The sequence below is a fragment of the Xenopus laevis genome, chromosome 1L (assembly GCF_017654675.1).
Source record: "Xenopus laevis strain J_2021 chromosome 1L, Xenopus_laevis_v10.1, whole genome shotgun sequence".
Taxonomy (NCBI): Eukaryota; Metazoa; Chordata; class Amphibia; order Anura; family Pipidae; genus Xenopus; species Xenopus laevis.
In genome coordinates this window covers 141589143-141613428 of record NC_054371.1, presented here as the reverse complement: position 1 = coordinate 141613428, position 24286 = coordinate 141589143, and the positions used below count along the sequence as shown (strand labels likewise).

The 24286-nt window shown below is 40.5% G+C and overlaps 1 protein-coding gene across 1 annotated transcript in view; it reads right to left on the bottom strand.

Moving 5' to 3' along the window:
• anxa1.2.L (annexin A1 gene 2 L homeolog) overlaps positions 1–24286 on the bottom strand; it is a 38982-nt gene that overhangs the window by 1215 nt on the left and 13481 nt on the right. Inside the window, 6 exon segments of the mRNA NM_001092749.1 lie at positions 1720–1842; positions 3883–3941; positions 5970–6065; positions 8617–8710; positions 20946–21002; positions 22585–22664. Coding sequence (NP_001086218.1) covers positions 1720–1842; positions 3883–3941; positions 5970–6065; positions 8617–8710; positions 20946–21002; positions 22585–22664 — 509 coding nt within the window.

The window sequence follows — 24286 nt, the reverse complement described above, 5'->3', positions numbered from 1 at the left end:
AGAATAAAACAGTAATGCAGACACAGTCATTGAGTAGGCAGTACATATTCACAATAATGACCAATAGCAGAGAAATCCCTCCAATAGTGCTTGCAAGAGAGGTGTCATACAGTTCACCCAGAGCTTCTCTTCTTTCTTGGGGTACACCTCTTAAGTGGAACCCAGGTGGAAATCAATCCAATCCCTATAACCTGTCTTCTGGTTCCCTGACTAGGTAACATGATTCTGACAAGAGCTGTTTATATATGTAGTGTAACATCCTGCCTAGAGTTGAACCAGTAACCTGGTGTTTTCAATGCTGTCTGCATTACCTCTCCTCTATATGTGCAGACAGCTACAGTCCTCACTGCTATTGGTATCCCTGTATTTGTATGTCTATTAGTAGGCATGTCTTGTTTCACTTGTTGTCAATCTGGAAACAGGTGCTTAGTGTAAGCCATTAGTCTGGCTATCAAACCCCTGCTCTGCACTGACTCATTTATAAGTGAAGCGTGCTTGGTCCTTGGGTTCTCTGTTCTCTGCAATTGTTGTTTATTTGACTCCTGCCCCTTGTGTGACTTCCTGGTTCTGACCCCAGCCTTTTCCTGACCTTGAATTTGTCTCATGATTCTGCTCCTGTTATCTGATTCTGACCTGGCCTGTCTAACTACGTCCAGCTCCTTCCTTACTGGCTACGTATACGTTTTGCTCCCTCGCCTAATTCCGTGGCAGTTACTGGATTCTCATGCGATATGTCCTGGTGGCGCCTGAGTAGCTGAGATTTGGGCCCAAAGCTAAAGGTGGCTAATGGGTTTACCATACGTGACAGGTAGCTGCCTAACTCTCTTAGAGAGACCTATGACAGGAGGCTAACACATACTCACTGAAACTTACGCTTAGATGAGGGCTCCACTTCTTCTCTCTTCCCTTGGAGAAGTCCCTAGAGCCTCATGGCTTACCTTTTTATATTCACATTGAGGGAAATTTACTAAAGGGTGAAGTGGCTAACGCTGGTGAAAATTCGCCAGCCTGACGTCATTTCGGCATTTTGCCGATTTACTAAAGGTCGATATCGTAATTTCGCTCTAACGCCAGGTGAATTTTAGCTTTGGCGAAAGAGCGTTACTAGTACTACGCAAATTCACTACGTTTTTTAATTTTACTGACCCTTACTTCTATCGCCAGACTTGCCTTCGCCACCTCAGACCAGGCAAAGTACAATAGAGTAGATAGGAGTTCCTCAAAAAAAATTTGTTGCGGTACCCAGCTTCCCCCCTACATTTCCTAACATATGGCACCTAAACTATACTGTGGGCACATGTGTAGGGCAATATAACAACTCTATATAATTGTATTAAGGATCCCTGGCCTTGCGTAGTGTAATGTATTTGCTGCAGCATATACGGCCATTGTACTTTAACTGCATGCCGTATGCAAATTAGCCAACACTATAGTAACTTCGAACTGCTGAGTGTATTTTCGCTAGCGCAACTTTGCCAGCATTCGGTGCCCTGTGCGCAACTTCGGATCTTCGTGAATTACTGTTATCCAGGCAAATTTACACCTGGCGAAGTGTTGCGATGTGCGCAAAGCCAGCGTTGTGAATTTTCACCGGTTAGTGAATTTGCCCCATTGCCACCACTTCTATATATATATATATAATATGGTATTGCAAGATACAGTTTTTTTCTCCTAAAAAGACAGTAAGTAAATACAATAATAAATATAACAAAAACATACCAAAATTGCCTGCTGAAGAGATTTTCCATAAAGTTTTTGGTACTGAGCCTTTATTTCATTCATGTCAATTTCTGAACGGGAAACCATAACTCTAATCAGTTCTTTATCACGTGTCCCAGAACCCTGTGCAAAATGTAAACATTAGCATTTTAATCCTCAGAACTCCCATTATGGTTATTTTTATGATGTTATGAATAATACTTGATATTAATATATTTTTAGAGACCAGAGACCATTATGCAAAAGGGAATGGCAAGTGCTATATGTTGTTATTAAGAGATGAGAGGTAATGGGAACCCTGCCATAAAGCTTATAGTCTATCACAAATTTTTATAAGAAGACAATTGGTTACATATAATGTTAATGATATTGAACTAAGCCAACAACAACATTTCTCTCAGTTAACACTGAGCAATTAGTATGGCTATTGGTTTTGGAAATAAAATTATTTTGAGTACACAGTTCATAACTGATTTTTTTTACAACAAAATATTGCTTGCTGGGAACAAAGAAGAGTGTTGTTGGGAACTAAGAAATCACATTAAGAAGTATGTCTATTAGTAAGCAGGGTGCTGCTCTGTTACTTAGAGAGATTAAGGTCAAGGTATAACTGAGAAATAAACATGACATGAAAAGGTGCAATGCAGTGCCTGTGGACATATATGACTCCTACTCTATAAGGACAGCAGTACAGTGATCATGGATGGCAAGCACTACCAATTTCGGGAAATAGATTTTCATTTGGATTATTTCAAGCAGACAGATAAAGACTATAAAATGAAAAGGTTTAGATTTCTTCAGGTGATTTTGTGAGATCCAGGTTACGTCAGTGAGCTATGACATTGGGAAACAGCCTGAGATTGTTATTAATGCACTGCTGGATGCAATGAATGTGAAATGCCATGTTTAGATTTTAAACTTACAGAGCACCCTAGATATAAGAATTAAAATGAATGAGGTAAAGCAATTTTATTTTATGCAGGGTACTAGTTGTAAAAGAGGACAATAGATGAGCAATGAAATATTAAGATGGGATGCTCAGATACGTCTGAAAATGGAATACTACAATAGCAGAGTCAAATGGTAAAATGGGCAGAGCGGAATGATCAGTGAGACAGATTAGAAAAAACAAATCTTGTCAGAATCAAGATGACTTGATCTACAAAATCTGAAAAAAAGTTGGGCACAATGATAACCCTGAGTGAACACAAACTGGTTGGATTTATATCTGCCATTATACCTTGGCCAGGGTGTTTAAACAAGAACATTCCTCAGACTTTGCTTCAGGCAAGGCTGAATGAAATCAGCTTTATGCATCATTGGTGTACCCTAGTGTTTTCCGATCAAGGCTTAGCAAGAATTAGCAGGGATGAAAACATTTGCACTAGAAGAGTGCCAAGAGCCGTATGTGTGCAGAAATGAGTTTGGTGATTGTATAATCACAAGATAAAAGTTATGGAGAACTCCATCCAAATGAAGGCATGATTATGCTTTTATTGGCACTGTTGTGCGGCATTTCTCTTTTTGTACACACATGCTTATTGTCCTATGTGTCCTAATTAATAATAACATATTTGTGCTACATATGGTAATGGCACAATGGGTTCTTTGGGATGCTTTGGCAACTGGGTTATTAAGTAGTCCAAAAAAATCGCACCAAACTGCTGAAAATGACCCTGAATCATTGCACAATTGTTTGTGCTAGCATCAGTAAACTCTATAGAAAAAGCAGACCTGCCACTTCACTCCATTTAGTTTCATATGAAGTTGCATAGGGAAGCTATTTCTCAAACTGATGGTCAAAACTAGGAATGGTCCTCACTATGATGAACTCTTACAGTTTTAGTCTCCCTTCTACATCAGGGTCCTTTATGCCTCCAGAAATTATCTGAGTCCTCTTACTGACAAGGTACACTAGGAGGACACTAGTAATAAAACACGCGGAGTACCATCTTGTATCTCTTTGTTATGACCAAACTGTATGACTTGGTAGACTATGGACTTCAACAACAAACAGTTGAAGGCTTTTCCAAATAAAGTTCTTCTCAATCAACAAACACACACACATGTAGTGTATAGTATATACACAAATTATTTAATAATTTCATTTAAAAATGCATAATTGGGAAAATCAGGTGTTTGCTTGTAAACTTAGTATATTACCTTCATTGCGTTATGGAGTTTTTCAGCAAAGAAAGCGGCTCTGCTTGAAGCACATTTCACTTGGGTTTAAGAAAAAGAGGCAAATTATTTGAAATGCAAAGTCTTTGAAAAAAATAATATTTGCAACAATAAACAATGTAATGATATATATAAACCCCCCCTAGTGTATAATCACTTACCTGAAACCCTGGGCTGGTGCTCCTGCTTCTAATTCTGCCAGTGTAGATTTCAGCTAACAGGAGCAGGCTCAGGGTTTTAGATAAGCAATTACACCCCAGTGATTACACCTTTCATTCTCCTTTAATCCCTAAAATCACCTGTGAAATTCTAATGGGGGAATGTAACATGTTTCGTTAGCGCAAAAAACGTTTTCACAAAGACCATTGAGAATGTTAGCGACCATGTTTGTACCCTTTTTTACTGATTAGAGACTTCAACGACTTCCTAGCGAGCAAATGCCTTTTGCGAACATTCACAGTTATGTAATAAAATTTTGCAATTGCAAAGCGTATTTTGCGACTATATATTTAACGAAACAGGTGTTGCTTGGGGAAGTAATATTATCCAGAGAATGATTTTACATTGCGAGAAGCGCTAAACATTCGCAAAAAAAAAACATTTTAAGCATTGCTTGAAATGTTTAATTACATTTTCCCTTAAATATCCTATTTATTTTGCATTACATTGACAGTTAAATCCATAATCTGTTAGTCTATTTCCTGCTTTTTAAGTGTAAACTTGTCATCTTGGACTGCGTGTTGTCGAAATTGTTAACTATTAATCCAATATCTGTGTAACACTATTTTATTGGATCGGGTACTCTCTGCCTAGTACCTTCCCTTTCTTACCCAACCCAGTTGCAACTCCCCATAAAGAATACAGTATGTTACATGCAAGCCTTTTAATCAAGTGGCCCTCACTGTAATGATGGAGGAAAGGCTAACCACACCATATAACAAACACAAAACTGGCCGCCAATTGTTCTTAAAACAAAATAACAACTCTCTGTTTTCAAGGTGTTAGACTCTTTGTGGGCGCAATTATCAATAATTCCATATATGCTTCAGACAATTTCATCCCTCAGATGGTACTCTTACTATTACAGGAGTAGAGTTCACAACAACCTAGAGATAATACTCACTGACTATTCCCCAGCGGTAGCTAATGCTCACAGTGGTCCCTTACTATTCTTGACCCTAACCACTTGAGTAACCATACTGGCAGGTGATAGCACAGCCTACTAAGCTTCCCTGCACTCCTTGTTGGAGCCTCTGGCTGCTCTAATAACTAGTCTGTTAAAAAAAAAAAGAAGAGAAGAAAAGAACCTTGTTTTGAGTTTGATGTTTTTTAAAATTCGCCACACCAGCTTACAAATTCTGAGTGGTAATTCTATGAAATCTTCAAAAGACCCGCTTATCACCTCTACTTTTTGCTTTGTCACTTCTCAATAATTCTGTGATTTCTTAGCTTTAAGACTCAATTATTAAAATTAATTGTTACACCATCACATCTGTGCCAAACAATCAATCAATAGCTGTAGTAAATTAATGTAGTTATTTATAAAGTGCAAGTGCTTTCTGTGTGATTCAATTATAAAGGAATTAATTAGTTTTAAAAAAAATAATAAATCAATTATTACACTCCCAAAGTGGTCCAATCTATTATGAATTTCTTATTTCCAAAATTAATTCAGTGCTACACAACAATCAAAATGCCATTGCTTCAGTGTACAATAATCAATTCTTAATAATAATTAATTGAATCCTAATTGGCCAGTGCTTCCAAATCATTTAAATAATCCTTGTACGTTTGTAAGAATTTGAGTTTAATTTTTAAGAGGAATAAGTAGCGTGCTATTTGTTATACTAATAACTAGTCTGATCCTGTCTCTCTCTCTCCTAAAGTGAGCTAATACAAAACTTCCTAACTACAGTATTACTCCACCTGCTAAGGCCTACCTCCCCTGCTCTCCCTCCCAACTGTATAACAAGCCCAAACCTAGCTGGACAAACCATCCTGGAGGTTGCAGATATAATGGTTAGCACAACCTTTGGCAAATGTAAATCAGCATCAGGCTCCTTGCTTACCAATAGCAGTGAGACAGTTCTCAATGTCTCCTTTAAGCTCCAGATCCAGTGCCTTGTTCATATCATGCTTACTATACTTGGTATATCTCATGAAAACTAGAAGAAGAAAACATTTATGAATTTATTTTAGAACTTTTATAGTTTCTTTGCACCAAAAATACTTGCTTTTCAGTGAAATTGTATGTCTTTGGCTGTTTTGATTATTCCATTATATAAATGTAATGGATGCCATATAATCATATTTACAGCAAATTAAACAAACATTTTATATCTTATTGTCTAAAACTTGCAATTCGAATATATCAAATTATGCACAATCATTAAACATTCAAAACACCCCCATCCCTCTGCCTGTGATGAAACTTAGGAAGGGTGTGTGCTAACCCACTTATTTGCATTCTCTTTCGATAATTACTCTCTTTTCTCTATGTAATGTTTCCCACCAGTTCCATAAACCTTTTGTGAGCTATGCCCATGAAAAGTATGCCAAGTGATAGCAGATCACAAAACTGGATGCCAAAAAATTACAGACATTTGTTCAGTTAAGACAAACATGCACTGACTACTGGAATATGTGGACTTCCCAAGGGCAAAATCTCTATATTTCGCCTGTGTTTCTGCAATAACTCCCTGACAACATGGTCATCTTTTAACTATGAGAAATGGCAAGACACAATTGTGAGTGCCAAAATCACATTTACCATGGCAGGGAAAGGTACAAAGTGCAAAAAACAGTGATTTATGTAACATTCTAAACACTTTGTACCTTTCCCCATTTCCTTTGTCCAAATGCATAACTCTCTGAAGGAGCACAAATAATTGCACCTCACTCTGTATGCATTTGCTAGTGTTGCTTGACGTGGAGGTGTGCAGCATGTGGGGAGTGCCAGGGAACATACAGCACAGAAGGCCTCCTACTACTGTATCTAACTGCAGGCCAGGTGCTAAGGTACTCTGGGCTGTCTGCCATAAGCCGCTTATTTAATTACGTTTCAGAAACATTATCTGGTGTCAGTGGAGGAGATCAAAGGGAAATACAGAACATTTTAGTAAGAAACTGGTAGGACGGGCTGACCTGTCAAAATCGAGACTTTCCTGCAGAAAACGGGATAGTTGGGAGACAGTTCACATGATGCAATTTTCGCATAAACGTTACTTCTAAATTTGTGAAAATAGGCCCTTTACCTGTCAGCTGACACCCCCCAGCTCTGCCTCTGGATTTAAGTGCTTTTTAATTATATAGGCACCCGAGGGCCACCCCCCAATAGCTGCCATCCTATGCTCAGGCCTATATTTATATATGGCCGAACCTGAAGCTTGCTCACATCCGAAGCACTAGAGACTAGGTGGGCGATTTTTCCCATTATTTGAATCTGCACACACCCTGCCTCCTGTGCTCCGGTTGTAGAAAGAAAGGATGCACAAGAATGCAATCCTGTGGGGAAGCAGGCGACGGAGGACGATGTACTCCAGACATCCTCAGCAGAAATCCTGCCTTTAAGAGTCCTGAAAAAAACACTTCAAGGACATTTCTATGGAAAACTAGAGTCCTGAAAAAAAACCCCAGAGAGAGTAAATGTAAAGAAACAAATGGCCTCCTTCTGTATTCTACAAATAGTATTGAAGTGCAATGAGTCATAACACTGAGCCCTGTGAAACAATTTGTGAAACAATTTGATGAGTGCCCCCAGTCATTGTCAAATACCCATTCCCCCTGTCACTACCACTAATTATCATCCATCCCCTTTTACTTTTTTGCTATTTTTGTTGCTAAAACCCTAATTCTTTGGGTCAATCAAGTCCACTAGCACTAAGGCCCCAGTGTGGTCGTGACTCCCACAACTCCAGTTATTCATCAGAATACAGATCCTTTTCTGAAACAAAAGCAAACTAGAGTAAATTTCAAGAGGAATAAACTTAAGTGTTAAGCTGAATATTTGTGCATTGCCTTGTGATGTCACTGAAAGTACACATGCCTGCCGCTACAAGTGGTGTCCCTGCACTTGTGCACATGCTTTGTTGTGATTCTGTATCAGTCAGGGACAGAAGGGTTCAGGTGTAGGTTAATGATAACCTATGGGTACTGCAGTGAGGCAGTGTGAGAAGTTTGTGCACTGTAGTGGTGTAGGGATGAAAATGCTTATTAGCCGTATAGTCCACTCAGTGGCTCATGAAATTTGCTAAAAGAAAGACTTACACTCGCACACCCTGGCCGTCCAGACTTCAGCGACTCCCAGGTGCTCGATGCTAGAGGGAATGGGCAACCTCAGAAACAACGTAGGAACAAGACACACCGGCACAGCATGGGTGAGTTCAGCAGGTTAAACCTTGCTCGTTTATTGCGGATGCAACGTTTCGGGGCCCCGAAACGTTGCATCCGCAATAAACGAGCAAGGTTTAACCTGCTGAACTCACCCATGCTGTGCCGGTGTGTCTTGTTCATGAAATTTGCTAGCATATTACAGACTAGAGCCAGCACTAGTGCTGCATGTCTGTAGCACTGCCATTTCTGCAAGAGCTGCTACAATAAAGTATGTACCTTGGGTGGTCCCATGTCTTCTTTTCACAGTAAAGTCCTGTCTAAATCTTTCCAGTGACAGGAGGTAGCCCTGTTAAATGTTACCTTACCAACTAATGCAGTACCTACCTTTCTGAAGATGTGGGAAGCTGCGAGTAGTTAGAATTGTAATGAAAACATTAACATCTGTCCCTTTTTTCTTTTCTCCGGCTTCGTACAGGGCCTGACAAAATAAAATAATGAACTTAAGACAGAGCACCAAATCTTATCTTATTTTAGGGTTGCCATCTCACCCCTTTAAAACCGAACACATATGGAATACACAGCCTGCGTGGCTAATTAGCAATTCATTTAGATGCATGCTGCAGACTGAACTGATTTACAGTATGTGCAGCCATGCATCTAAATTAATTGCTAATTATTCATGCAGGCTGTGTATTCCATAGGTGTACGGTTTTAATGGGGTGAGATGGCAACCCTATCTTATTTACAAAAGGACATGGCGGGCTTTTACTTGTCTGTAGACAGAGAAGATGATAACCAAGGACTTTCGATGTATATATTTAAGGACATCATCAGAACACATGGTCCTGCATGCTCTCTCTTAATGAAGAAGTATGCAGACTCGCCTCTTATTATATTCACTTATCCCAAGAGGCTGCAGTCACACCTCTGTGCTGCCCACATATGCTGTTGCAATTCACCCCACCTCAAGGCTCATTCCTCAGCCCTCCGTCCTTGGTCCTCCCTCCTCAGCCCTTAGTACAAAAGCTCTCCATCCTCAGCCCTCCCTCCTCAGACCTCAGCTTCTAAGCCAGGCTGATGGCTGAGGAGGGAGGGCTGAGAATAGAGAGCTTTTGTACTGAGGACCAAGGAGGGAGGGCGGATGGCTGAGGAGGGAGGGCTAAGGAGGAAGAGACGACGGCTGAAGGCTGAGGAAGGAGGACCGAGGACCCAGGGCGCAGGTGTGACTGCAGCCTTTCAGGGTAGATGAGAGAAAAGCAGGCGATGTTGCATTCCTCAGGAAATCGCATGCAGAAGAGCAATTTCCCCAGAGGATGCTTCCATACTGCTTCCATACTGCTCAACTGGTGGCCCTCACATGTGTCAAAATGTAGCATTTTATTCCTGTACTTTCATTGCTGCAGCTGTTAATACTAAGTACTCACATCGTACTGTTACCTAATAAGCTTGACAATGTAAGCTACAGTGTATATATTAGAGGTATAGGGACTTAAACATCTGACAAAAATAACCAATCCCTTTGTGCCTTTCGTATTTACTATGCAACAAGAGTGTTTAGTATTAGTGGTGCAGTGCATGAGAAATTGAAGGCAGGAGATATTTATATCAACTGCTATAACAACCCTTATTTATGAAAAATCATAATTCAATATGGTGTTTGCTGTGAGTATGTAAAAAACAGATATGAAAAACATATCCAAATGGCATAAAAGATTAGTAGTTAGCAGTCCTCCTGGTGTATTTACACCCATATCGCCATGTGATGGCAGCACCTTACCATAAGTACCGTCCTAAAACACAGGAAGGCTAAATAATCTCTCTATGTGACATCATTTCTTTTGCTCTCTCCCACTCCTCTGTCAGAGTCTCCTTCTCCTTAACCCTTGTCTTCAACAATCTGACCAAGTTATAAATTGTTTATAACGGCTGATTTTCTGGTGTCTGCCCACAATTGTGTTACATATATGGGATCTTTTCCTTTTTCCTGTTATAATAAAAGTGTTGTTTTCGTCATGGTAGCCAAGCTAGCATAAATCCATACTCGTTGCTACATTATAAAGGCATTAATAGTACTAACATATGGTGATCCAGATTAAGAAAATACTCTTTATCCAGAAACCCCTGGTCCCAAGCTTTCTGTATAATAAATAGATTCTTACCTGTATCACATATTCTACGTGAAAGTAAACAAACACTTATTAAAGAATAATGCTAAACTTTGTTTTCAGTTTCTGTACCACACCAAGACAATAACATCCCCAGAATAGGATTTATAGCTACCAGGCTTGTTAATTGTTTTAAACTACAGCTACCCATAATCCTCTGATCATTTTTGTGGATTAAATCAAGTGATTCTTATATAGTTGTATCAACAATCTTGCCCTTTTTTATCATGAACACTGCACAGCAACTCGATGTCAATCTTGTTCTTGTATTAAAGCTATATTCCTTAATAACATAAACATGCTTCTGTTGGGTAAAATCATATAAAGGGGTTGCAATGCTAATTCACATTCATATGCTGAAGAATCAGGCCTCTCAGATATGTGATAAGTGGCTCAGATTCTTCAGGTTTGTGTCACACTGGCAACCTTAAAAAAAAGTTAAATAAATACACTTACTCATAAGTCATGTAAATACAATGGTTCAGGAACAAAGTCACCCACTACCTTTTTTATTTAACTTTTGTCCACATCATTAACAATCATTGACAAATGGTGAGTCAAAACATTTTGAGACCCTCCTTAGCACAGACACGGAAGGGAACAATATAGGGCATCATGATGTTGGTAATAATCAGGACAAATTACAAATTGTGAATTTGACCACTTTACAACCTTTCCCTTCACTAGTATTATTATTTAAAAAAGGGAACTTTTGTTTGTCCTTACTGCATCTACAGACACGTCTAGTGATGGGCGAATTTATTCGCCAGGCGCGAATTCGCGGTGAATTTGCGTGATTCGCCGCCAGCGAAAAAATTTGCGAAACGCCCAGCGAAAAAACAGGCGCCGCCGTCAAAAACGGGCGCCGGCGTCAAAAAAATAGGGCCGGCGTCAAAAATGAGATGCCGGCGCCGTTTCGCAAATTTTTCGCCGTTTCGCGAAATTCGCAAATTTTTCGGCGAAGCGAAACAGCGCAAATTCGCCCATCACTAGACACGTCTGAAACCATCAAAGACACAAGTTGTTATTGCAGTTTCACTCTCATGTAGGGTCTCAGCAACATTTTCATAATTTAGAAAAGATTTCAAGATATATATAACAAAATACTGAACAATAAGAGCTGGTATAAACCACTACTGTTGAGCCCTTTAATCCTTTTATGCATTCCTCAAAGTGCTTAATGGGGAAAATTTTTTTTCAAAATGCATCAGTTAATAGTGCTGCTCCAGCCGACTTCTGCACTGAAATCCATTTCTCAAAATCTGACATGGGCTAGACATATTGTCAGTTTCCCAGCTGCGCCCAGTCATTTGACTTGTGCTCTGATAAACTTCAGTCACTCTTTACTGCTGTACTGCAAGTTGGAGTGATATCACCTTTTCACCCAGCTGCCTAACAAAAGAACAATAGGAAGGTAACCAGATAGCAGTTCTCTAACACAAGATAACAGCTCCCTTGTAGATCTAAGAACAGCAGTCAATAGTAAAAATCCAGGTGCCCCTGTGACACATTCAGTTACATTGAGTAGGAGAAACAACAGCCTGCCAGAGAGCAGTTCCATCCTAAAGTGCTGGCTCTTTCTGAAAGCACATGACCAGGCTAAATAACATGAGATGGCTGCCTACACGCCAATATTAAAACTAAAAAAAAAAAATACACTTGCTGGCACAGGAAAGTAATTTTATATTATAGAGTGAATTATTTGCAGTGTAAACAGTATAATTTAGAAATAAAAACTACACCATAAAAATCATGAAAGAATCTCTTTAAACCTAAGACAGAACACTTGTGCAAGTCCATCACTTCCATGGAGAGGTCACTTAGTGAAGCTATTTATCATTTCATTTATACAGTTCTACAATCTTATGTTGTATGGTTAGATTCATTTTTGTCTTTTAAGAGTAATTAATGACTGGCGTTTAATTTACAATGCTTACTGGAAGGATTCAACGTGGAAGTTCTGTACAAAGCATACCCTACAAGCTTGGCCTAAGAAATTAGGCTTTTTTTTCAAGGATCACAAGGAGCAGTTTTGTATTGTCATATAATGTATTTATAATCTTACTTTATAATGTGTTATACCTCAATGAGGGCCAAATGTGCCTCCAGCTATGGCAACTTGAATTTGAGAAGTTTGGCATGTTTAGTTATAAGCTTGCCACACCTCAATAAGTCTTGTTTTGGCATGCCTTTTAGAACTCTGTGCTTAACGTATGACTTGTATTTTCAAAAATTATTTATATAAGGGTTTATGGGCACGGTGTATAAACTAATGCTGAATCAAACAATGGGATGTCATGTGTGCTTCACAGCCAAATAAGTGATGATTAATTGATCTCAATAAGGATCTATTTTGCACAGTACAGGTGTAGATCATTGTACATTATTGGATTATGAATTCAAAGGGGCCCCTCGGTGCTGTTTTTTTGAGTTATAGTAATTTTTTTATTTGCATTTGGGTTGGGCCAGTAAATATAAAAGTAGTCATTCGGCCTTATCTGACTGGATGCATGTTCATATGATAATTTAAGCTTTCTGGTGGAAACATTTCTAGGACAGTGTACTGTTCCTCAAATAATGGTATTTCTGTGTTTCTCTTTCTTTCTTTCTTTCTTTTTTTTTTTAGGCCTTAGCAATGCCGTGCAAATTGAAAAAGATTCCAAAGAAGCACAAGGCTGCAAAAAGATATCCACACAATTTGTTTTTGTATAAATATGTAGCTATGAAACAAGGAGCTATTTTTTAGGCTGCTTTCGTAACCAAATCTTGTGATTAGACACTCATCCAAGACAGCTCTGGGTCACAGTGAATAATGGACATGCTATTCCTGGCACTTTACTGCTTAATAACTTTTTAAATAAATATGCTCTTAGTAAGAGGTCAGTAGAGAAGAGTAACATTTATCTGGGCCTAATTGGGCTGATACAATGGCACCTGAACAACAATCCATAATGTCAGGGCACTATGCAGACATCTGGGGAGAGGATCGAATGGACAGCTCAATTCAGTCCCTTCTGACAGGATTTTTAACCCAAATATTGGTCAGCTAGGCTGTTAATTTGGCTTCACAGTTGGGCCAATAAGCCAGGAAACAGTGTAGAAGAGTAGGGATGTAGCGAACGTCGGAAAAAAAGTTCGCGAACATATTCGCGAACTTGCGCAAAAATGCGAGCGGTTCGCGAACGGTTCGCGAACCCCATAGACTTCAATGGGAAGGCGAACTTTAACATCTAGAAAAGACATTTCTGGCCAGAAAAATGATTTTAAAGTTGTTTAAAGGGTGCAACGACCTGGACAGTGGCATGCCAGAGGGGGATCAAGGGCAAAAATGTATCTGAAAAATCTGCCTGTGTGTGCTTGGAAGAGATAGTGTAGGGGGAGAGCTGTTAGTGATTTCAGGGACAGATGATAGTAAGCTTGCTGGCTAGTAATCTGCTTGATACTGCTCTGTATTGGAGGGACAGAAGTCTGCAGGGATTTGAGGGACATTTTAGCTTAGGTAGCTTTGCTGGCTAGTAATCTACTGTTCTCTTTAAACAACTGCCATACGTTGACCTTGTAGGCATTGTTTGCCCAGTTTTTTTGGACGCAGCCACTGAAGCACAGTTGCCAGAAAAAATATGCCATATAAATGCTGAAAATAGTAATTTTTCGCCATACGTTGACCTTGTAGACATTGTTTGCCCAGTTTTTTTGGACGCAGCCACTGAAGCACAGTTGCCAGAAAAATTATGCCATATAAATGCTGAAAATATAAATTTTTTTGGTTGCAGCCACTGAAGCACAGAGGCCAGAAAAATTATGCCATATAAATGCAGAAAATATGCATTTTTTTGGTCGCAGCCACTGAAGCACAGTTGCCAGAATAATTATGCCATATAAATGCTGAAAATATAAATTTTTTTGGTTGCAGCCACTGAAGCACAGAGGCCAGAAAAATTATGCCATATAAATGCAGAAAATATGCATTTTTTTGGTCGCAGCCACTGAAGCACAGTTGCCAGAAAAAATATGCCATATAAATGCTGAAAATAGTCATTTTTTGCCATATACGTTGAGTCAACGTATGGCAAAAAATTACTATTTTCAGCATTTATATGGCATATTTTTCTGGCCTCTGTGCTTCAGTGGCTGCGGCCAAAAAAACTGGGCAAACAATGCCTACAAGGTCAACGTCGTTGACCTTGTAGGCATTGTTTGCCCAGTTTTTTTGGCCGCAGCCACTGAAGCACAGAGGCCAGAAAAAATATGCCATATAAATGCTGAAAATAGTAATTTTTTTGGTCGCAGCCACTGAAGCACAGTTGCCAGAAAAATTATGCCATATAAATGCTGAAAATATAAATTTTTTTGGTTGCAGCCACTGAAGCACAGAGGCCAGAAAAATTATGCCATATAAATGCTGAAAATATAAATTTTTTTGGTTGCAGCCACTGAAGCACAGAGGCCAGAAAAATTATGCCATATAAATGCAGAAAATATGCATTTTTTTGGTCGCAGCCACTGAAGCACAGTTGCCAGAAAAATTATGCCATATAAATGCAGAAAATATGCATTTTTTTGGACGCAGCCACTGAAGCACAGTTGCCAGAAAAAATATGCCATATAAATGCTGAAAATAGTCATTTTTTGCCATACGTTGACCTTGTAGACATTGTTTGCCCAGTTTTTTTGGTTGCAGCCACTGAAGCACAGAGGCCAGAAAAAATTAAACCAGTAGGGTTTGCACCCTAGTTTGTAACGGTGGCGGAGGGAGGAGGAGGACGCTAAAGGACAGCTGTGTGTGGAGTCATGAGGCTTGAAGAGAAGGACAGCTGCATAGAAGTCAGAACAAGTCTTCCGGCGTGCAGTAACCCTCCGAGATCCACCCCTCATTCATTTTAATAAAGGTCAGGTAATCGACACTTTTGTGACCTAGGCGAGTTCTCTTCTCAGTTACAATCCCTCCTGCTGCACTGAAGGTCCTTTCTGAGAGCACACTTGAGGCTGGGCAAGACAAGAGGTTCATGGCAAATTGTGACAGCTCTGGCCACAGATCAAGCCTGCGCACCCAGTAGTCCAGGGGTTCATCGCTCCTCAGAGTGTCGATATCTGCAGTTAATGCCAGGTAGTCCGCTACCTGCCGGTCGAGGCGTTCTTTGAGGGTGGATCCAGAAGGGTTGTGGCGCTGCCTTGGACAGAAAAACATTTGCATGTCTGACGTTACAGACTGGCCAAAGGGCTTTGTCCTTGCAGGTGTGCTCGTGGCAGGATTACTGGCACCTCTGCCCCTGGAATGTTGATGAGTTCCTGAAGTGACATCACCCTTAAAAGCATTGTACAACATGTTTTGCAGGCTGGTTTGTAAATGCCGCATCTTTTCGGACTTGTGGTATGTTGGTAACATTTCTGACACTTTATGCTTGTACCGAGGGTCTAGTAGCGTTGCGACCCAGTACAGGTCCTTCTCCTTAAGCCTCTTGATACGGGGGTCCTTCAACAGGCATGACAGCATGAAAGACCCCATTCTCACAAGGTTGGATGCAGAGCTATCCATCTCCGCTTCCTCATTATCAAGGACTGCATCATCCACGGTCTCCTCCCCCCAGCCACGTACAAGACCAGGGGTCCCCAAAAGGTCACCACTAGCCCCCTGGGAAGCCTGCTCCTGTTGGTCCTCCTCCTCCTCCTCCACAAAGCCACCTTCCTCCTCTGACTCCACTTCTGGCACCTCTCCCTGCGTTGCAGCAGGTGCCTGGGTTCGTTCTGGTGATTCCGACCAGAAATCGTGCGCTTCCAGCTCCTCGTCACGCTGGTCTACAGCCTCATCTGTCACTCGTCGCATGGCACGCTCCAGGAAGAAAGCGAAGGGTATTAGGTCGCTGATGGTGCCTTCGGTGCGACTGACCATATTTGTCACCTCTTCAAAAGGTCGCATGAGCCTGCAGGCATCGCGCATAAGCACCCAGTAACGGGGGAAAAAAATCCCCAGCTGTGCAGATCCAGTCCTACCACCCAGTTCAAAAAGGTACTCGTTGACGGCCCTTTGTTGTTGCAGCAGACGTTCCAACATAAGGAGCGTTGAATTCCAGCGAGTCTGGCTGTCAGAAATCAAACGCCTGACTGGCATGTTGTAGCGCTGCTGAATGTCAGCAAGGCGTGCCATGGCTGTGTAGGAACGTCTGAAATGGGCCGACACCTTTCTGGACTGGGTGAGAACGTCCTGGAATCCTGGGTACTTGGAGACAAAACGTTGGACTATTAAATTTAACACATGTGCCATGCAGGGCACATGTGTTAAATTGCCTAGTCTCAACGCTGCCAACAGATTGCTTCCATTGTCACACACCACTTTTCCGATCTGCAGTTGGTGTGGGGTCAGCCACCGATCGGCCTGTGACTGCAGAGATGACAGGAGTACAGATCCGGTATGGTTTTTGCTTTCCAGGCACGTCATCCCCAAGACAGCGTGACAACGGCGTACCTGGCACGTCGAATAGCCTAGGGGGAGCTGGGGGTGCACAGGTGTGGAGGAGGAGAAGGAGGACCCAGCAGCAGAGTAAGAAGAAGAAGAAGACGAGGTAGAGAGCGATGGAGGAGTAGAGGTGGTGGCAGAACCGCGTGCAATCCGTGGCGGTGACACCAACTCCACTGTTGTTGTTGAGCTACCCATTCCCTGCTTCCCAGCCATTACCAAGTTCACCCAGTGGGCAGTGTAGGTGACATACCTGCCCTGACCATGCTTGGAGGACCATGCGTCAGTAGTCATATGGACCTTTGGCCCAACACTAAGTGACAGAGATGCGGTAACTTGGCTCTGCACATGTTGGTACAGGTGTGGTATTCCCTTTTTAGAAAAAAAATTGCGGCTGGGTACCTTCCACTGCGGTGTCCCAATTGCTACAAATTTGCGGAAGGCCTCAGAGTCCACCAGCTGGTATGGTAAAAGCTGGCGGGCTAAGAGTGCAGACAAGCCAGCTGTCAGACGCCGGGCAAGGGGGTGACAGTCAGACATTGGCTTCTTACGCTCAAACATGGCCTTCACAGAAACTTGGCTGGTGGCAGATGACTGGAATGGGAACAGGTGGTCAAGGTGGAAGGCGGAGTGGAGGGTGGTTCAGACGGGTCAAGGAGAGCAGAGGTAGAGCAGTAAGATGCTGGACCAGAAGGAGTGTGGCTTTTAGTTTGCCTGTTGCCTTTGAGGTGTTGCTCCCAAAGTGCTTTGTGCTTGCCGCTCATGTGCCTTCGCATAGAAGTTGTACCTATGTGGCTGTTGGGCTTACCAAGGCTCAGTTTCTGACTGCACTCATTGCAAATTACAATGCTTTTGTCAGAGGCACACACATTAAAAAAAATCCCACACTGCTGACTTTTTGGAAGTGTGCGATCTGGCGGTAACAGTAGAAGTTGGCGGAGTTGGCGGTATTGGCGGCAATGGCGGGTGCGTTGGCCGGCTGAACACAGGTGCCGATACATGTTGTTGCCCTGCTGATCCCTGCGGGCTGTCCTCCCTGCTTCTTCTAAGTCTTATTCTCCTACTGCCTCTCTGACTCTCCGTCTCTCCATCTGAACTACCCTCCTCTTGCTCTCTTCTACTAGGCACCCACAAAACATCAATCTCCTCATCATCATTCTCCTCAGATGCATCAATTTCTTCTGACACATCACAGAAGGAAGCAGCAGCGGGGACCTCCTCCTCATCACTCATTATGTCCATCTCTATCGTGTTCTCTGCCAGAATTAAATCTGGTGTAAGGTCCTCATCTCCTTCATCTTCTTCTGGCAATAATGGTTGCGCATTACTCAGTTCAAGAAACTCATTGGAAAATAACTCCTCTGACCCCAGTGAAGAAGGGGCACCGGTGGTGGAGGAAGTGTTACGTGGGGTGGCCATAGCAGTGGAGGATGAGGAGGATGTTGTGGTAAAGTTAGAAACGGTAGAGGATGGGGTGTGCTGTGTAAGCCAGTCAACTACCTCTTCAGCATTTTGGGAGTTCAGGGTCATTGGCTTTTTAAAACTGGGAAATTTGCTAGGGCCACAGGATTGCATAGCAGCACGGCCCCTAGCACGGCCTCTGCGTGGCGGCCTGCCTTTGCCTGGCATTATTTTTAAAAAAACAACAACAACAACAAAAACTCAGTTGGTTTTTCTGGAAACGATAATACACACAGCTAGATGGCGGGTTGAAGAAAACACTGTGCAAATAATGCCTACAAAGTCAACGTATACACTACTACAGCGGTGGATACGGATTACGTAAAATATATGAATGCTGCTTGAAAAAAAGTAACTCAAGTGGTTTTTCTAGAGACGATAATATTATCAATATTTAGACAAAATGTGAACAAGCTCACACAGCTCGATGGCGGGTTGAAGAAAACAGTGTGCAAATAATGCCTACAAGGTCAACGTATACACTACTACAGCGGTGGATACGGATTACGTAAAATATATGAATGCTGCTTGAAAAAAAGTAACTCAAGTGGTTTTCTAGAGACGATAATATTATCAATATTTAGACAAAATGTGAACAAGCTCACACAGCTCGATGGCGGGTTGAAGAAAACAGTGTGCAAATAATGCCTACAAGGTCAACGTATACACTACTACAGCGGTGGATACGGATTACGTAAAATATATGAATGCTGCTTGAAAAAAAGTAACTCAAGTGGTTTTTCTAGAGACGATAATATTATCAATATTTAGACAAAATGTGAACAAGCTCACACAGCTCGATGGCGGGTTGAAGAAAACAGTGTGCAAATAATGCCTACAAGGTCAACGTATACACTACTACAGCGGTGGATACGGATTACGTAAAATATATGAATGCTGCTTGAAAAAAAGTAACTCAAGTGGTTTTCTAGAGACGATAATATTATCAATATTTAGACAAAATGTGAACAAGCTCACACAGCTCGATGGCGGGTTGAAGAAAACACTGTGCAAATAATGCCTACAAGGCCAACGTATACACTACTACAGCGGTGGATACGGATTACGTAAAATATATGAATGCTGCTTGAAAAAAGTGACTCCGGTGTTTTTTCTGGAGACGGTAATATTATGGATATTTAGACAGAATGGGAACAAGGTCACACAGCTCGATGGCGGGTTGAAGAAAACAGTGTGCAAATAATGCCTACAAGGCCAACGTATACACTACTACAGCGGTGGATACGGATTACGTAAAATATATGAATGCTGCTTGAAAAAAGTGACTCCGGTGTTTTTTTCTGGAGACGGTAATATTATGGATATTTAGACAGAATGGGAACAAGGTCACACAGCTCGATGGCGGGTTGAAGAAAACAGTGTGCAAATAATGCCTACAAGGCCAACGTATACACTACTACAGCGGTGGATACGGATTACGTAAAATATATGAATGCTGCTTGAAAAAAGTGACTCCGGTGTTTTTTCTGGAGACGGTAATATTATGGATATTTAGACAGAATGGGAACAAGGTCACACAGCTCGATGGCGGGTTGAAGAAAACAGTGTGCAAATAATGCCTACAAGGCCAACGTATACACTACTACAGCGGTGGATACGGATTACGTAAAATATATTATGGCTGCTTGAAAAAAGTGACTCCGGTGTTTTTTCTGGAGACGGTAATATTATGGATATTTAGACAGAATGTGAACAAGGTCACACAGCTCGATGGCGGGTTGAAGAAAACAGTGTGCAAATAATGCCTACAGGGCAAATAATGCCTAAAAGGTCAACTTATACACTACTACAGCGGTAGTAAAATAAAAAAAAGTAAAATAAAAAAAAAGAATATTAAAAAAAAAAATTAAAGTTGGTGCTGCTGAACTACTAGGAGCAGCAGATTAGCACACCAGTCCCACTCCCCAACACTGCTAGACTAATAGCACTGGGCTCTTATAGTAGTAGTAGTAGTAGTAGTAGTAAAACAACAAAAAAATAAATAAAAGCAGTCCTTACAAGGACTACTGTTATTGCAGCAGTCAGCAGATGAGATCAGAAGCAGGACAGCTGCCCACTGCAGCTACATACAGAGCACTGCAGTAGAAGGTAGATTACTAGCCAGCAAAGCTACCTAAGCTTAAATGTCCCTCAAACCCCTGCAGACTTCTGTCCCTCCAATAACAGAGCAGTATCAAAACGATTACTAGCCAGCAAACTTTCAACTGTCCCTGAATCACTAACAGGCAGCAGCTCTCTCCCTACACTATCTCTTCAGCACACACAGGCAGAGTGAAAAAACGCTGCAGGGCTTCGGTTTTTATAGGGAAGGGGAGTGGTCCAGGGGAGAGCTTCCTGATTGGCTGCCATGTACCTGCTGGTCTGGGGTGAGAGGGCAAAAAAAAGCGCCAACAATGGCGAACCCAAAATGGCGAACGTCGCGCGACGTTCGCGAACTTCCGGCGAGCGCGAACACCCGATGTTCGCGCGAACAAGTTCGCCGGCGAACAGTTCGCGACATCTCTATAGAAGAGTCTACAACTAAAATCACATGGTGTAAGGCCAGCTATAAAAGGCTGCACCCAATTAAATTAAACTAATTTGAAACTGTATTTTTTTTGGTATTTACTTACCCTGGCATCATTGTCAACGATTTCATCATTAACACGAGTATCTTCACTCCGATCGCCCTGTAACATGCATTAGACATCATGAAGGGCAGGCACAATCCAAAAAGCAAGTGCAAAAAACCATCCCGAATTATAATATATAAAACTACATCGAACATAAGGAGAAGGTTGTTTATTTCTTAAATTTACAGTCATAGTTAAGCCTCTGTATAATAAAATCATCTTTATTTGTAAACCTAAGACATATGCTTGGATTGTAGGGAATAAAACACTATTGATTAATGGTGAATATGATTAATTATTCCCTTGATTATTTTTGTCTTTATATGAATAAACAATAATTTTGTATGCTTATTTATAGCTGTTACAAAAGTTACTCTCCTTCTGGCATATTTAGACACATATAATCTTTGTGTACTAGTAATCTAAATACATCCTTGATTATCACTTTCCACATCCTTCCTGTAAATTGGTCAGCAAGAGCACGGCCTAGCAACCAGCATACAGTTAGATGCCAGTTGTAGCACACACAGCTGAAAATAGTCCGTAATGGCTTCTCACAAGTGCAACTGCAGCTGGGATACTCCTCTATATTTGCTTACTGCCCTGGTCTTTCTCTGTAAATACTGAGCATTAGTGATGGGTGAATAAATTCCTCTGGCGGGAATTTGCAGCAAATTTCCAAGTTTCATCACCGGCGAATAAATTAAAAACTCCAGTGAAAATCCAGTCAAAAAACTTTGAACGCGTGTCCAAAAAGTCGATTGCGTCAAAACCGTCATGCGTCAATACTATTCTGATGCCCATTGACTTGAACACTGGAAATTTGCGAATTTCGCTAATTTTTCAGCGAAGTGAATCAGGAGAAATTAGCCCATTACTAGCATCAAAATGTAAGAGATATCTTGAATGCACCTCATTACATCTAAAGGGAATAGTAGGCACTGCTTATGGCGCACTTTTTTACTTTCCAACTTACTAACTTATTCCTGGTATTTTGTTATGTATTTAATTTTTTTTAAATAACTCTTTTTAATGTCAAACTATTGGCTAAAATTATGCCAGTATTACAACTCTGTAGACCTAGTGAGTACATGTATGGGATCCAATAAAGAGCAAATAAGTATATTTTATGTGAATAGTTTCTATTGTTATACCAGTCACTAGATGGTTCTGCTAAATGGTGAATATGTTTGAGAATGTAGATGTTCTTCTTTATTAGAAGGTGATACAAATTACAGAAAGATCACTTATTCAGAAAACCCAAGGTCCCAAAAATAATATATGTTTAAAAGGCGGCAAAGAAATTCTGGCATAAAAAGTAGTACAAAATATAGTGTTAAAAAGTTTTTTCAAAGATTTTTTTTTTAAAGCCAGAAGTTTCCACATTTACAATAAAATATTAGTACAGCTTTATAAATACTCACAAGTGACAAAGATTTGTGTATTTCAACTTTGTTTATCACCCCTTTATAAATAATCTGCAAAACACATTTTCTTTTTCGTTGTAGAAGCTACACTCGAACTAAACATCTTTGTGACAAAAATACATATCTTCCTTTTATACTGTAAACAACCTGGTATTATGGATATTATAAAACATAAATCATTAAACAGCAATTATGTAACTTTGTTAAAATACCTTTGAAAGGGCAACCAGAGCTTTCTGAAAGTCACCAGATGTATCAGATATTAGGTCCTTTGTTAAATCACACTTGTAAACTGTGACAAAACATTTAAAAACAGCGATTAAAATTAAGTAATGCTCCACATCTAGAAGCTCCTATCTAGTGAAATTTCAGCTTTGGAATTTTATTAGTGTTTTGAAGCCGTTGCACAGTAGTCTAAATAGTTTGCATAGTCACACATTTACATACTGTAGTTAAAGGAAAACTATACACCCAAAATGAATACTTAAGCAACAGATAGTTTATATCAAATTGAATGACATATTAAAGAATCTTACCAAACTGGAATATATATTTACATAAATATTGCCCTTTTACATCTCTTGCCTTGTGCCACCATTTGGTGACTTTATCTGTGCTGCCTCAGAGATCACCTGACCAGAAATACTACAACTCTAACTGTAACAGGAAGAAGTGAGGAAGCAAAAGGCAGAACTCTGTCTGTTAATTGGCTCATGTGACCTTACATGTGGTTTGTTTGTGTGCACAGTGAATCTTACGATCTCAGGGGGCGGCCCTTATTTTTTAAAATGGCAATTTTCTATTTATGATTACCCAATGGCACATACTACTAAAAAAGTATATTATTATGATAATGGTTCATTTACATGAAGCAGGGTTTTACACATGAGCTGTTTTACTCAGTATCTTTTAATAGAGCCCTACATTGTTTGGGGGGTATAGTTTTCCTTTAAATCAGTTTGAAAGAAGACAAAGTCCATCAAGTTCAACCCCTCCAAATGAAAACCCAGCATCCATACACACTCATCCATACACTCACATAAATTATATATACCCATATCTATACACTATAGAATTTAGTATCACAATAGCCTTTGAAATTATGTCTGTCCAAGAAATCATCCAAGCCACTCTTAAAAGCATCAGAATCAGTCATCACAACTCTCATAACGTTTTACCCTAATGGCACATCAGAGATTTTCCAGCAACACATCAGTCACTTAGCAGAACAAGGCCCACTCATAGCTATTCACATTCATTCTGAATGGGGGTAGAGATTCGTACCCTTTGTCATATAATATGCTATCTGTTTATTATTAGTGGGCTCATTAATGAAGGAAAAACTTCTCTGCCCCAACCTGTCCAAATTTGTACCAAAAATGTATAGATGTACATTGTTTTTGATTAAAGGTGGCTACAGCTTAAAGGAGTAGTTTACCTTTAAGGTAACTTTTAGTATGTTATAGGATAGCCAGCTCTAATCAAATGTTCAAGTGGTCTTCATTATTTATTTTTTTATAGTTTTTTTCATTATGTGCCTTCTTCTTCTGACTCTTTCCAGCTTTCAAATAGGAGGTCACTAACCCCATCTAAAAAGCAAGTTTTCTGTAAGGCTACACATTGATTTTCATTGCTACTTTTTATTGCTCATCTTTTTTATTCAGGTTGTTCTTCTATTCATATTCCAGACTCTTTTTAAAACCAGTGCATGGTTGCTAGGGTCATTTGGACCCTAGCAACCAGATTGCTGGAACTGCAAACTGGAGGGCTGCGGAATAAAAAGCTAAATAACCCAAAAACCACAAATAATAAACAAAGGAAACCCAATTGCAAACTGTCTAAGAATATTACTCTCTACATTATACTAAAAGTTTAATTTAAAGGGGTGGTTCCCCTTTAAATTAACCTTTAAGT